Here is a 12,891-nt window from a genome sequence, read left to right on the forward strand (position 1 = left end):
TTACGGCAGGCAGAAGGTCTAAGCGACAGAGAGTAGAGAGAGCTGAGGTCCCTGAGCTTTGGTTACTTGATTCTCCACGTTTTAACTGGGTTTCTGTCGCTCAACATCAAAGTATCCTAAAGAGAGTGGGCAGCACTTTGCAAATAGCATGTACTATTTTCTAAGAAAATACACGTAGCCACAGAATGCAAAGTATGTGTAAAATGTAAGGGAAATGTAGACCTCATCAGTTGAGCTGGGTAGGATCCAATGATCCCGGTTTAAAAAAACAACGCTGCAATGAAATGGTGGTGAATCGGGGCTTGACTTGATGATGGAATTGTAGCTGGTCAATCTGACTCCCTCCAGAATCTCTCTGAGTGCCCCGAGGAGCACAGGAGGCAGAAATAAGCAGCTGCTGGTGGAGCAGGATTCCTAACTCAGCGTTAAAACAAAACAAAACACAGGCCGGACCGTGAGTGCCGATAAATACACTTTCCCCACAAAGTCACTCTCAGCCACTGAGGAAGATGGACCAGAGCTAGAGCGCAGGGCACTCTGCTCAGGTTCTGGGCAGCCTGGACGCGAGGGGCGTTTGGGGGAGAGTGGGTATATGTGTTTGTGCGGCTGAGTCCCTTTGCTCCACCTGAAACCGTCACAACATCGTCAACCGGCTACACTCCAGCATAAAATAAAAACCCCACTTACATGCATGAAACTCGGATGACACTCTGTCCCCCCACGCAGACTCTGCTGTGGTGAGCATCACGAAAAACGAGCTTGCACACGACCCACGCGCGTGATCCAGGTAGAGACAGCTGAAGGCCGGGGTGCCACCTGAGAGCTGGACTCGGCTTCCCGGGGCGGAGCAGCTTTGTGTTTTCTTCTGCCAGCAGAACGTTCTTCTCACCCACCCGCCTCTCCCAAGTTTCCTAAAACCCCGTCTCCTCCCAGGTCATCTCATTTCCGTCGCCCAGCTCTTCATTCACCTGCCCCCGTGCCAGCAGCTCCTTCAGTTTCGCTCTGCTCTCCACATTTCGCTGAATTTTCTTACAGGCTCTTGGCTTCTTAGCGATCACAGTCCTCCACCATTTTCTATCCCCTGTGGTTGTCCAAATCTATTGGGTTTGTTACGAGAGAATCCAATAAAATAGGCCCTTCTCTGGGTCTTAGCTTCGCCTCTGGCTCAAGACGAAAGACGCTGGCAGGATCCAGGTCTTGATTTCCAAGGTCGGCCTCCAGGGACCCGCACTCCCGGACCCCGGCATTGCCAAGGCGCTCAGACTCAGGGTTGTGTTGATTTCGCATTTCCACAGTAGGCATCCTGCCAAGTGACAGGCCATAAAAAGAATTAGACCTTTTTTTCCATACTGTGGTTTTCATTAGGCCTGTGTGTGTGCCTGCCTATAACAACAGGTACTCAGATGCTCTCACTCCTAGAACTTCTGCTCCGTCCAGGCTGCAGCTGTTTGGAATGGCATCCCCCTTCGGCTTTGAGCCACGGGAAAGCCGACTTCAGCAGAACCCTCTGGTCCTCAGCAGTGTCTGGTTTAACAGATGATCACCGGGAAGACACAGGTCAGCGCCTACGGAGGGGTGAGCAGGGAGTGCTTTTGGCTAAGTCAGGGTCTCTCTGTGGCTCCCGCTTTTTTAAATGCATGAGTTCTTGGCTGCTCTTTCCTCAGAAAATGCAGGAAGCTGAGGAAATTCTCTCTTCTTGGCAAACAGCACCTTCTCAACTTTCTTCCAGGGCTTTTAAAAAAAAAAATTTGGAAGTTGATTTTATTTACGCTACTGCAATAGAGACAGCACCCCAGGTCTAAATGCCAGGATGTCTCAGTAGGAGGGTTTCGCCTGAGAGTTTCGAAGGAGGAGGAGGCGGCAGGTTATAGGTGGGATGACTTGTTTTTGTTCAAGATTGTTTTTGTTCAAGGCTTTCATCCCCCACAGGGGCTAAGAGGATGTTGAGTAACAGCCCCCAAGTCCTGAGGTCCTCTGTTCCCAATTATTTGTTCCACAGATATTCACTCTGGCTCTCCCGTAGGGGAAACCACGGAACAGATGTATTCGTGTGACCACGTGCAGGCTGGGGGCTTCTCATGCCAGGAGCGAGTGGCCATTCACGCTCACGTGACAGCTGCCGTGAAGCTGCAGAGTCATGACCGTTCCCGTGATGCTGTAGGGGAGGATGCGTCCCGTCGGGGAGGGACCAGCGTGGGGGGAGGTGGTCGGAAAAGCCTTTCCCAGGGAGGAGAAATGAGGACCTAGAGGCTTCCCAGGATGCAGAGGGCTAGAGCTGACGGTGAGACCATGTGGATCCTGGCCCATCGGAAGTTTGCCAGCCGCCTGACATGAGAAGGCGACCAGCAACCTCCTTGCCTTCCCCAGTTTCCTCCAGAAAACAAAGTCAGCAGCAGCGCCACCTTTGTTTTCTCTGCCAAGGAGCAAATTACCACCACCCTGGTGGCCTTAAGCAACACCCACTGATCCGCTCTCCGAGCTGCGGGTCAGGGTTCCAGCTCAGCGTGCCTGAGCTCCCAGCGCAGGCTTCACAAGGCTGAGGTCAAGTCGTCTGCCAGGCTGAGGGCTCATCCGGAGATCCAGCAGAAGGCTCTGCTGCCATGTTTGTTCCTGTTGTTGGAAGAATTCATCTCCTTGTGGTTGTGCAACCGAGGGCCTTGTTTCCTGGCTGGCTGTCAGCTGGGGCCCAGCTCACGTCCTGAAGGTTACTGTCTCTCTTGCCACAGCGCCCCCGCCCCATCTGCAAGTCACAGAGGCACTTCCAGCCCTTATTCGACTTCCTCTTCTTTGATTAACTGGAGAAAACTCTCTGCCTTCAAAGGGCTCACGTGATCAGATCCAACATAGCCAGGTCAACACTGTCAGCATTCACTGGATTATAGAGAAAGCAAGGGAGTTCCAGAAAAACATCTACTGCTGCTTCACTGACTACACTAAAGTCTTTGTGTGGATCCCAACACACTGTGGGAAATTCTTCAAGAGATAGGAATACCAGACCACCTGACCTGCCTCCTGAGAAATCTGTATGCGGGTCAAGAAGCAACAGTTAGAACCAGACATGGAACAACAGACTGGTTCCAAATCGGAAAAAGAGTACGTCAAGGCTGTATATTGTCACCCTGCTTATTTAACGTACATGCAGAGTACATCATGTGAAAATGCCAGGCTGGATGAAGCAGAAGCTGGAATCAAGACTGCTGGGAGAAATATCAATAACCTCAGATATGCAGATGACACCACCCTTATGGCAGAAAGCAAAGAGGAACTAAAGAGCCTCTTCATGAGGGTGAAAGAAGAGAGTGAAAAAGCTGACTTAAAATTCAAGATTCAAAACACTAAGGTCATGGCATCCAGTCCCATTACTTCATGGCAAATAGACGGGGGAAAAGGGGAAACAGTGACAGGTTTTATTTTCTTGGGATCCAAAATCACTGTGGACGGTGACTGCAGCCACGAAATTAAGACACTTGCTCCTTGGAAGGCAAGTTGTAACAAACCTAGACAGTGTATTAAAAAGCAAAGATATCACTTTGCCCACAAAAGTCTGTATAGTCAAAGCATAGTCGTGCATGGATGTGAGAGCTGGACCATAAAGAAGGCTGAGAGCTGAAGAACTGATGCTTCTGAACTGTGTGTTGGAGAAGACTCTTGAGAGTCCCTTGGACTGCAACGAGATCCAACCAGTCCATCCTAAAGGAGGTCAGTCCTGGGTGTTCATTGGAAGGACTGATGCTGAAGCCGAAACTCCAGTACTTTGGCCACCTGATGCAAACAGCTGTCTCATGAAAAAGACCCTGATGCTAGGAAAGATTAAAGGCAGGAGGAGAAGGGGATGACAGAGGATGAGATGGTTGGATGGCATCACTGACTCAGTGGACCTGAATTTGAGCAAACTCTGGAAATGGTGAAGGTCAGGGGAGCCTGGCATGCAGCCGTCCATGGGGTCTTGAAGAGACGGATATGATGTAGCAACTGAACAATAAGAACAACAAATACCTGGGTAATCTCCCTATCCCAAGGTGACCCTCTCTGGGAGAGAGGTTTAGTTACACCTGTAAACTCCCTTTCCTGCAGGGCCTGGTTGCACTGGACTGAATGAGGAGGCATGTCGACAGCAGGGCCCGGCCTCTAGGGACACGTCTTGGAATCATGCATATTCTTTCTGAGAAATTGTGAGGCCTGAGTTAGCAGGTGTTTGTCAGGTACCACGCCTGTCTCGGGCGGGATTTGCATGCAGAGAACCGGCCAGCCCGTCTCGCAGATGGTTGGGGACTTGCCTGGGGTAAAGGAGGTCGGGTGGCGGGTGCTGGGAGCAAAGGAGCAGTTCATGAGCACCTCCCAGTTCTCGGCCAAAGGGCTTCATTCTGATGTCACCGGAGGCAGGAGGTGCGGGTCTTCTTGCGTGGTACCCTCCCCAGTTTGGGTCTTTGCTGCGCTGACTGCAGTGAGGACTGGGCTTTGGGATGAGGGAACAGGAAGCTGGCCTAGCCCTCTCCGAAACCATCTGCTTGGAGCTCTTGGCTCTGACAAGAATGGGGAGGTTTCCTCTGGCTGCAAGTCCAGGGACTCAGAAACCACTGAAGTCATAGCTTTCCCCCAACCAGCCCAGCAAGGCTTTAATTGGGAGATTAGAGAAATGGACGTCCGGACTCCCACCCCCTCTGCTAACCACACGCGGGTTGGGGCCGAGGGCCCTTTTCAGGCCCGTTCTCAGCCTGGCATCACTGGTGGAAGAACCAGCAGGGGGCCCTGGCCTCGCTGACTCTGGGCGAAAGGCAGACCGCAGCGTCTCTGAGCTGGGCCCTGGGCTTCTAGCCAAAGCTCTGTAGGGGAGCCGCCCATTCCCAATAATCCTGCTCTCCAAGTGATCTGGGTGAGTGTGAGATCAGTAGAAAGAAGCAAAAAGGAGGAGGTGAGGAGAGACTTTACTTTTCCTTCCCCAGATGCCACGGTGGGAAGCAGCTTTCCCTCTGCCGATTCCAAGACCAGAGCGTTCTTGTGCCTGGCTGAATTCTTTCTCATCTCGTCCGGCTCTCTGCCTGCTCTCCTATCACTGCTTTGGCTTCTGGAGTTTCTCAAAGCTTCTCCCAGAGACACTGGAGCCAGTTTACTCCCCTTGAACACCTGTCATTTTCTCAGAGCTGCAGCGTCTCTCTGCTGTGATTTTCAAAGACAGTCTTGGGCCAGACTTTCTCCAGTGAGAGCAAGTACTCGGGAGGAGGGAGACGGGGCATCTGATGAGGGGAGAGCACAGATACACACACGCACACAGATACACACACACACACACAGATACACACACACACACAGATACACACACACAGATTCACAGAAACGCTGGATCGGGAATTACAGGAAAACAGAACCTTCTTGATCCTGGAGGAGGAGGTCCAGAGAGAAAAGCAGAGAGAAGAGAATTTGGGTCTGTGTCGTAGCTGCTGGGGTTTTTACACCAGGGAGGCATGACCCCATTTGACCTTGACTGAAACAACCAGAGGGTTTCAGAGGAACCGACCAAAGATATGTGGGCGCAGGGCCAAGCCGAGCTGACCGGCTGTGACAAGTCAAAGGACAGCTGTGGTCTGGCTCGGGCAGCTTCTGGGAGGGGATGAAGCCCGGAGCTTAGCCTCTAAGCTGTGAGGGTAGTGGCAGCGTGACCCTGGGCTCCAGGTATGCGCTGCCCTCCATCACCGCTTTGACAGGAAAAGGCCTCAGCTAGCTTGTTGGTTTAAGGCCTGAAATAGTGACGACCCCATTCCCCTGGCTCCCCGTGCCCCTGCCCCGGCTCCTGGTGTCCTCTGCGTCCTCACGCCCGTCGAGGGCTGGTGCTGGACCACTTGTGGGGATCAGCGGCTGACGATGCGACAGGAACATTTTCCCCGATTACTTTATTAACTTGGATTGTGCCTCACTGTGGTGTTGGAGAAGACTCTTGAGAGTCCCTTGGACTGCAAGGAGATCCAACCAGTCCATCCTAAAGGAGATCAGTCCTGGGTGTTCATTGGAAGGGCTGATGCTGAAAGTGAAACTCCAATACTTTGGCCACCTCATGAGAAGAGTTGACTCATCTGAAAAGACATTGATGCTGGAAAAGATTGAGGTCAGGAGACGACAGAGGATGAGATGGCTGGATGGCATCACCGACTCAATGGACATGGGTTTGGGTAAACTCCGGGAGTTGGTGATGGACAGGGAAGCCTGGCGTGCTGCAGTTCATGGGGTCGCAAAGCGTCGGACATGACTGAGCGACTGAACTGAACTGAACTGTGTGTCACTTAGCTACATTTCGAGGGGAAAAAGAGGAAGGGAAGGAAGAACGGCAGTTAAGGAGGTCTGCAGGAGGCTTCGGGTGAGCACGGGGATCGCCCACTTGACCCACGAGGTGACTTTCGCATCATTTCAACTTAACTAGATACTGACATCCCATGAATGAATATTGATCGAGGACCTGAAATATGCAAAACAGTGTGTAAGCTCCATCTTCCACTGAAATAAAAAAGGGATGTGCTGGGAGGTGGTGGGTAAGATGGGCCATGTCCTAACTCTGGTCATAAGCCCAAGTTATAGGAATGTACTTCTGACTTCACGCATTACTTGCTAGGGTGGTGGTTAGGAAGGATCAGTCAGGCAGACCAGCGGGCTCATCGGAGCACGTGGGAGGGAGGCTGATTTGGCTGCTGCACTTCTCCAGGTAAGGCAGGTGGTTTGCTGCTAAAGTTATTTTGGAAAGCAGTTCACGTTAAGTAATTATTGGCATGATGGCATCCACATATGTGTGCAAAGCCCTGGGTTTTTAATACTGGCTGGATAGCGGCTGCAGACAAGGGTAGGGGCGCAGGCTTGTATGTGCAAGAGAGAAGCAATCGGCATGGTCCCTCCCTGCTTCTCTCCTCTGCTGTTTGTTCTCGCTGGCAGCACTGAAGCCTGCAGCTCTCTCTGGCCCTGCACATCGTAGCAGATGCTTTCACGAGTGCTCACGTCGATGGGGCCCCGACTCACTTAAGGTGACGGGTGACTGTCTCTCAGAACAGAACCCTGAGTGCGATGCAGATGCACCCTGGCTGGGGAGTCTTCCACGTTCCATTTATGATTACTATTTCTTGTTAAAAATTCTTCTACACCATGGTTTTATTTTATTTTACTTATTTATTTTTTGGCCACGCTGTGCGGCATGTGGGATCTTAGCTCCCTGATCGAGGATTGAACCTGGGCCCCCTGCATTGGAAGTTCAGAGTCTTAACCACTGGACCACCAGGGAAGTCCCCCACATTCCATTTCTAGCCTGATGAAGTGCTAGTTATTCAGTCGTGTCTGACTCTTTGCGACCCCATGGACTGTAGCCTGCCAGGCTCCTCTGTCCATGGGATTCTCCAGACCAGTATACTGGAGTGGGTTGCTGTTCCCTTCTCCAGGGGATCTTCCCGACGCAGGGATCGAACGAGGGTCTCTGCATTGCAGGTGGATTCATTACCAGCTGAGCCTCCAGGGAAGCCCTGATCACACCACATGAGCCGGAATCTGCTTATGAACATCCCTGCCTGGACGCTTGCCGTGCACCCTGGGTGAAGCTTCTCTGCCTTTAGGGTCCAGTTTCAGCACTTGCTGGAATAGCTCCCCCTCCTGTTAGAGCCCACAAACCTCATCTGAGATCCCATCCATTAACAGGAAGTGATGGGCTTCCCTGGTAGCTCAGCTGGTAAACAGTCTGCCTGCAATGCAGGAGATCCCAGTTCGATTCCTCGCTTGGGAAGATCCCTTGGGGAAGGGATAGGCTACCCCCTGCAGTATTCTGGCCTGGAGAATTCCATGGACTCTACAGTCACAAAGAGTCGGACAACACTCAGCGACTTTCACTTCACTAATGAGTCAATATCACAACTGTCACATTCAACCGACCACGCAAAACCATGCTACCTGCGTGTACAGTAAGGGCCCCAGCCCCCACCCATCCCGGTTAAACGGCCAAGGTCATTCCTCAGCAGTAAACGAGGTTTTCTGACACGTAATGACACAGAAGGCAAGCTCAAAATCGTCTGTAGGACAGATTGGTGAGAAAGAGTCTTGCTTTTCTGCCAAAATACCCCTCCGACTCTCCTTAAGGACCAGAGTAACATACAGAATTTAAGGCCACAGCCGTGTGAATAAGTGGATACTGATCAACAATTACACAGCGATGTCTCCCGCGTATCCCCTCAAATCCTCAACTGACGTGTCGATCATTTTCCAAGGGCGTAATTTCCTCCTTCACCGATCCTCACAGGTTGATGAAATAAAGGTAATATCGAAATAAAGGTTGATGAAATAAAGGTAATATTGAAAATGACAGTGTCTGAGAAGCAATCTCAAACTGTCTTTTTATTGCATTCAATTAGCAAGAGACTTGGGAACCACTTTCTAATATAAAATTATCAGCCACAGAGTTGCAATTGAAACGCACCGTAGCGACTTCAGCCGATAACTCTCATTTTTTCCTCTTTTTACTTTCCAAAGGCCCCTTGCACCCTAGGCCACTCTCAGCGCTATAGAACGATGAGCAAACAGTTTTAACTTGGACAAGCACTGACTTTCCAGAGACTTATGTTTGACCATCCTCTGGGGGGACCATAAAACCAGCAAGGAGGGCTCATTTGGAAATCTCTTGTATCGAGAAAAGTGATGAATGTGTCCAAAAGTGAGCTGAGTTATCCTCAGACCAGTCCTTATTCAACCAGAGTCCTAACTCCTCTGAGGCCTCTGTCATCAGCTGGGGGTCTCAGAACTGACCATCCCAGCTTCTCCAACACCCTCCTTCCCCACCCCTTCACTCACACACACAAAAATCCTTCTTGATATTATCCTACATATATGTTTGGCATTTCCCCCTCTATATTTAGCCTTGAATGTAAAAAATTCCCAGGTAGTCTATGAAAGCATGGAGCCTCAGCTCTAAGTTAGCCAAACCCCCACAGAAATAAAACTGCTTGCAGATTATAACACTCAGGAGAAAGGGACAAGTCACGCTTTAAAATGAACAGAGTGGCGACCACTTGGGGAAACTGACTTTTCTGGCCTACTGACCTCTCTTGATCTCTGACCCTGGGCAGGGGAATAAACAAGAGGGGAGAGCGGGGTTTCGGGGAGAAGCCCTGGTTTCTGGAAGGCGCCCAGGTCTAGAGCTAAGTGCTGGGTGCGGAGAAGCGCTGAGTTGCTCTGTTTGGAAACCTCATTCTGGAAAACCGAGATCCCACAGAGGCTCTCCACATCAGGAGAGGGAGAAAGAGCGAGGAGATGGCTCAGGAACGGAAGGGGCCCGGGGTGAACCCCGGGACGCAGGGGGCGGGTCTGGAGCATCTCCGGGCGCGCTACTGCCTGCAAACTTCTCCTCGCCCCGAGGTGGGCGCGGGCGCAGCGCCGGGCGCGCGGCGCGGCCGGGGGCCGGGCGGGGCTCACCTGTTCCAGCGGGCCACCTTCCTCCGGTAATAGCGCAGCGCCTCCGGGCCGGCCAGCAGCGAGTCTTCGGGCCCCAGGAGCGGCGGCTCCTCCGGGTCGTTGTACAGCGGGTGCGCGAAGAGGGCCTGCAGCTTGGAGCCGGGGTCGCCGCCGCCGCCCGGCTCGACCCGCCGCGGGGCCGAGGGGGCCGGGGCGGGGGCCGGGGAGGCGGCGCGGCGGGCGCACGGGCAGCCGAGCGGGCGCTCCCGGGGCTGCAGGCGGCGCCGCACGCGGGGCCCGAGGTGGAAGTAGAGGTCGGCGGCCAGCAGCGCGCCCAGCAGCAGCAGGGTCAGCAGGCGGTCCCGGCGCAGCCCGGGCATGGCCCCGCCGGGTGCGCGCGCAGGCGCCCGAGTCCCGGGGTCGGAGGCGCCGCGCGCGCGGAGCCCCCTCCGAGGGGGTCGCCCTTGAACTCGCGGCCGAGGCGCAGAGCGCGCGGCCGGGGGCGGCGGTCCCTTTCCGCGCCCAGTGGCCCCCGGGGGCCGGTGTCCCCGGGCCCCTGCTTCTCACACCCTCTGCGCCCCGGGAGCCGCGGCAGGTGGAGGATCGGGGCTCCGGGGCGCGGGGACCGGCGGCGCTCGCCTCCCGGCGGCGGCGGCGGCGGGCGGCCGCGGAGCGCGGGGCGTCTCTCCGGAGGATGCGGTCGCTCCGGCTCCTCCGGCGGGCGGCGGGGACGCCCGTGCCCCCGGCTCCTCGGGCCGAGCTGGTGTGCGCGCCCGGCCCCCGGGGGAGGGGTGACGCCGCCGCCCCCGCCCACTGCCGCTGGCACCTGCCCCCGGCGCCGCCCGCCCGCCGACTCCGGGCCCTCTTCCGGCCCTGCCCGGCCACCTGGTCGCCCGGCCGCCGCGCGCCGACCTCTCGCCCGGGGCGCGCGCGGGTCCCGCTCGGGACTCAGCCGGGCGCTCGAGGGGTTCCGAAGCTGCGCGCGAGACCTTCGATTTTCGTATTTATTTCCTAGAAAGAAGACAGCTCCCTGAAAGCCTTTCCCCTTAGGACCTGCCAGGTGTGCGCGCGTGTGTGTGCGCGTGTGTGGCCCTTTCGCTCTCTGCGTCTTCCCGCAGAGCCCCGTCCAGATCCGGAAGGACCGCGCGTCCGGCGCTTGGCGCGTAGCAGGCGCTCAGGGAACAGCCGCGCTCGGCTAGGGGAAAAGCTCGACCTTTGAAAGGAAGGCGCCGGTTCTACCTAGACTCTTTCCGACTTCCTGTCTGGATGGAGCGCGGCTCCCGGCGTGCCCGCGTCTACCGAGGGGGAACGTGTCCTCCCGCGAAGGAGCGGGCCCTGCCGCTGACCCCACTCCGAACTTCGTGCTCAGCTGGGTGCGAAAGCGGGCCCGCCCAGATGAATCACTGAGGACTGTGTTAGGTTTCCCCTGGTATCCTGTGAGGTCATTCACACTCCTTCCCACCCCGTTTTTCCTTTGAGGAAGAAGGAGGGAAGAGGTGGTTGCCCGGCCCTGAACTCCTGGCTCTTCCGTTTAATGAGCTGGTGGGATGGAGACGTGCTGGTCTGACGGCGGAGGCAGCATCCCCCACCTCAACCCCGTCCTGGGTATGAAGAGGCATCTTTGCCAGGAGCTGCCCGCCCAGGCACAGAATGTCCCCCTTCTGTGAACTTGGCTCTTTAACCCCCTCCTGCCCTCCTGGAGTCAGAACTCTCAGCCGCAGTTGGGCTTGTGGGTTCAGACTCGATTTCCTCCCGCTGTGGCTTGGTGGGAGATCCCTGTGGCCTCTGCCAGCCCCATCATCTGTAAATGAACCTAATAATAGAGCTTATCCCATAGGGTTGGGCTTTCCTGGTGACTCAGGCGTAAAAAATCAGTCTGCAATGCAGGAGACCGGGGTAAGATCCCTGGGTCGGGAAGATGCCCTGGGGAAGGAAATGGCAACCCCCTCCAGTATTCTTGCCTGGAGAGTCCCATGAACAGAGGAGCCTGGCAGGATGCAGTCCAGGGGGTGGCAAAGACCCCCTTAGTTGGACACAACTAAGTGATGAACACACAGACACACACGGCTCAGCTGGTAAAGAATCTGCCTGCAGTGTGGGAGACCTGGGTTCGATCCCTGGGTCAGGAAGATCCCCTGGAGAAGGGAAAGGCTACCCAGTCCAGTATTCTGGCCTGGAGAATCCCGTGGACTGTATACCCCATGGGATCGCAAAGAGTCGGACACGACTGAGCGGCTTTCACTTTCACTCAGGGACTTTAAGTATATAACCCGCTTTGAACAGCCCCCAGCACGTGGTGAGTGTGAGCGGTGTGTTTGCCAGAAATACAGTTGCTTCTTGGTTCCTGTCATACACTGGGGAAGGTTGGAGACTGTTCATGAGAGGCACGAAGGCAGGAAAGTACTGAGAAGGAAGACGCCAGAAAAGGGCCGTGGTCAGCAATGCCACTGGTGGCCTACGGTGCCGCGTCCACGCGAGGGGTGCCCGGAAGATCCCATCGCCAGCTGCTCTGCTCAGCTGAGGATGCTGGCGGGGTTTTGGGGTTTTTGGAACCACCTTCTTTTTTGCAATCAAATTTGAGCAGGTCTCCAGTTTCTAAGACGCTTTGGATGTGTCTAACTAGGCCTCCCGGCTAGGGATGAAGGAGTTGGGCACCCGTCGGCGTTGCGTTGGTAACAACGAGGAGGAAGCGTGGTTTGTGTTTCCGGGCCGGCAAGGGTGTGGGCGCAGAGCCATCGCCAGTCTTATGACTTCCCTTCTTCCACACCCGTTTTGTCTGAGCTCCATTCAGGAAGCAATATTCCTAACTCAAGTAGAAACTGTCTAAACACGTTTTCCTCTGCTGCATAAAGGTCAAGGGCAAACTGCCTGTGGAAGTCAGATATTAAGTGTGGCAGAGGCTGTGGGCAGAGAGAAGTCCCAGGGGAAGGATGGGGCACTGGGTCTCACCATCCTCAGGGTCTGTCCAAGTCGCTCCTTCTCCCTCCTGGAAATACGCGTTCCCTTCTGCTCCTGCTCCAGCTCTCCGCGTCTCGGCCCGGGCTTCCTCGCCAGCCTCACCTGTGGCCCCTCACTTCACACCCGTGTGTCTCCAGCCACCGTGCGCAGGGACCCGTGGTCTTCCTACCACCACTGCCTGGCGGGGTTTCTCCAACAGCCTCTATTGATAAAGCCCCACATGCTGTCAGCTGGTGGAGGAGAAACGTGTACAGGGTCCGGCTCTGGTTTTACAAAGCAGGGGGAAGAGGAATAGATCTGGAACGGAGATAAGAAATTGACAATCGGCACAGACTTTGGCCTTTACATTCCATTTAAAAAAATTTAAGGAAATCATCAAAGGTGCACATGAGCATTTAGATAGAGAATGGTCATTGCTATGTAGGGAAGAAAAAAGGAAATAAACTCAGTGTTCCAAAATTGAGAACTGGTTAAGCAAAATGATGGTTCATCTATAAGATGAAGCTCTATTTTTATTTATTTTTA

At 54.6% G+C, this 12,891-nt stretch overlaps 1 protein-coding gene across 2 annotated transcripts in view; it reads right to left on the reverse strand.

The window, feature by feature from the left end:
- The window catches only part of FAM20A (FAM20A golgi associated secretory pathway pseudokinase), a 42,247-nt gene extending 32,322 nt beyond the window's left edge, over nt 1-9,925 (reverse strand). The window contains exon 1 of one of the 2 annotated variants that reach the window (XM_065910274.1): nt 9,430-9,925. In XM_065910274.1, the coding sequence (XP_065766346.1) occupies nt 9,430-9,788 (359 nt within the window). In that variant the 5' untranslated portion in view covers nt 9,789-9,925. Of the gene's footprint in view, nt 1-687; nt 841-9,429 lie in introns of those variants that run through there. The other variant, XM_065910277.1, reaches the window with a different exon arrangement.
- Between the last annotated feature and the right edge of the window lie 2,966 nt (nt 9,926-12,891).

This window comes from Muntiacus reevesi, chromosome 18 (genome assembly GCF_963930625.1).
Source record: "Muntiacus reevesi chromosome 18, mMunRee1.1, whole genome shotgun sequence".
NCBI classification, from domain to species: domain Eukaryota; kingdom Metazoa; phylum Chordata; class Mammalia; order Artiodactyla; family Cervidae; genus Muntiacus; species Muntiacus reevesi.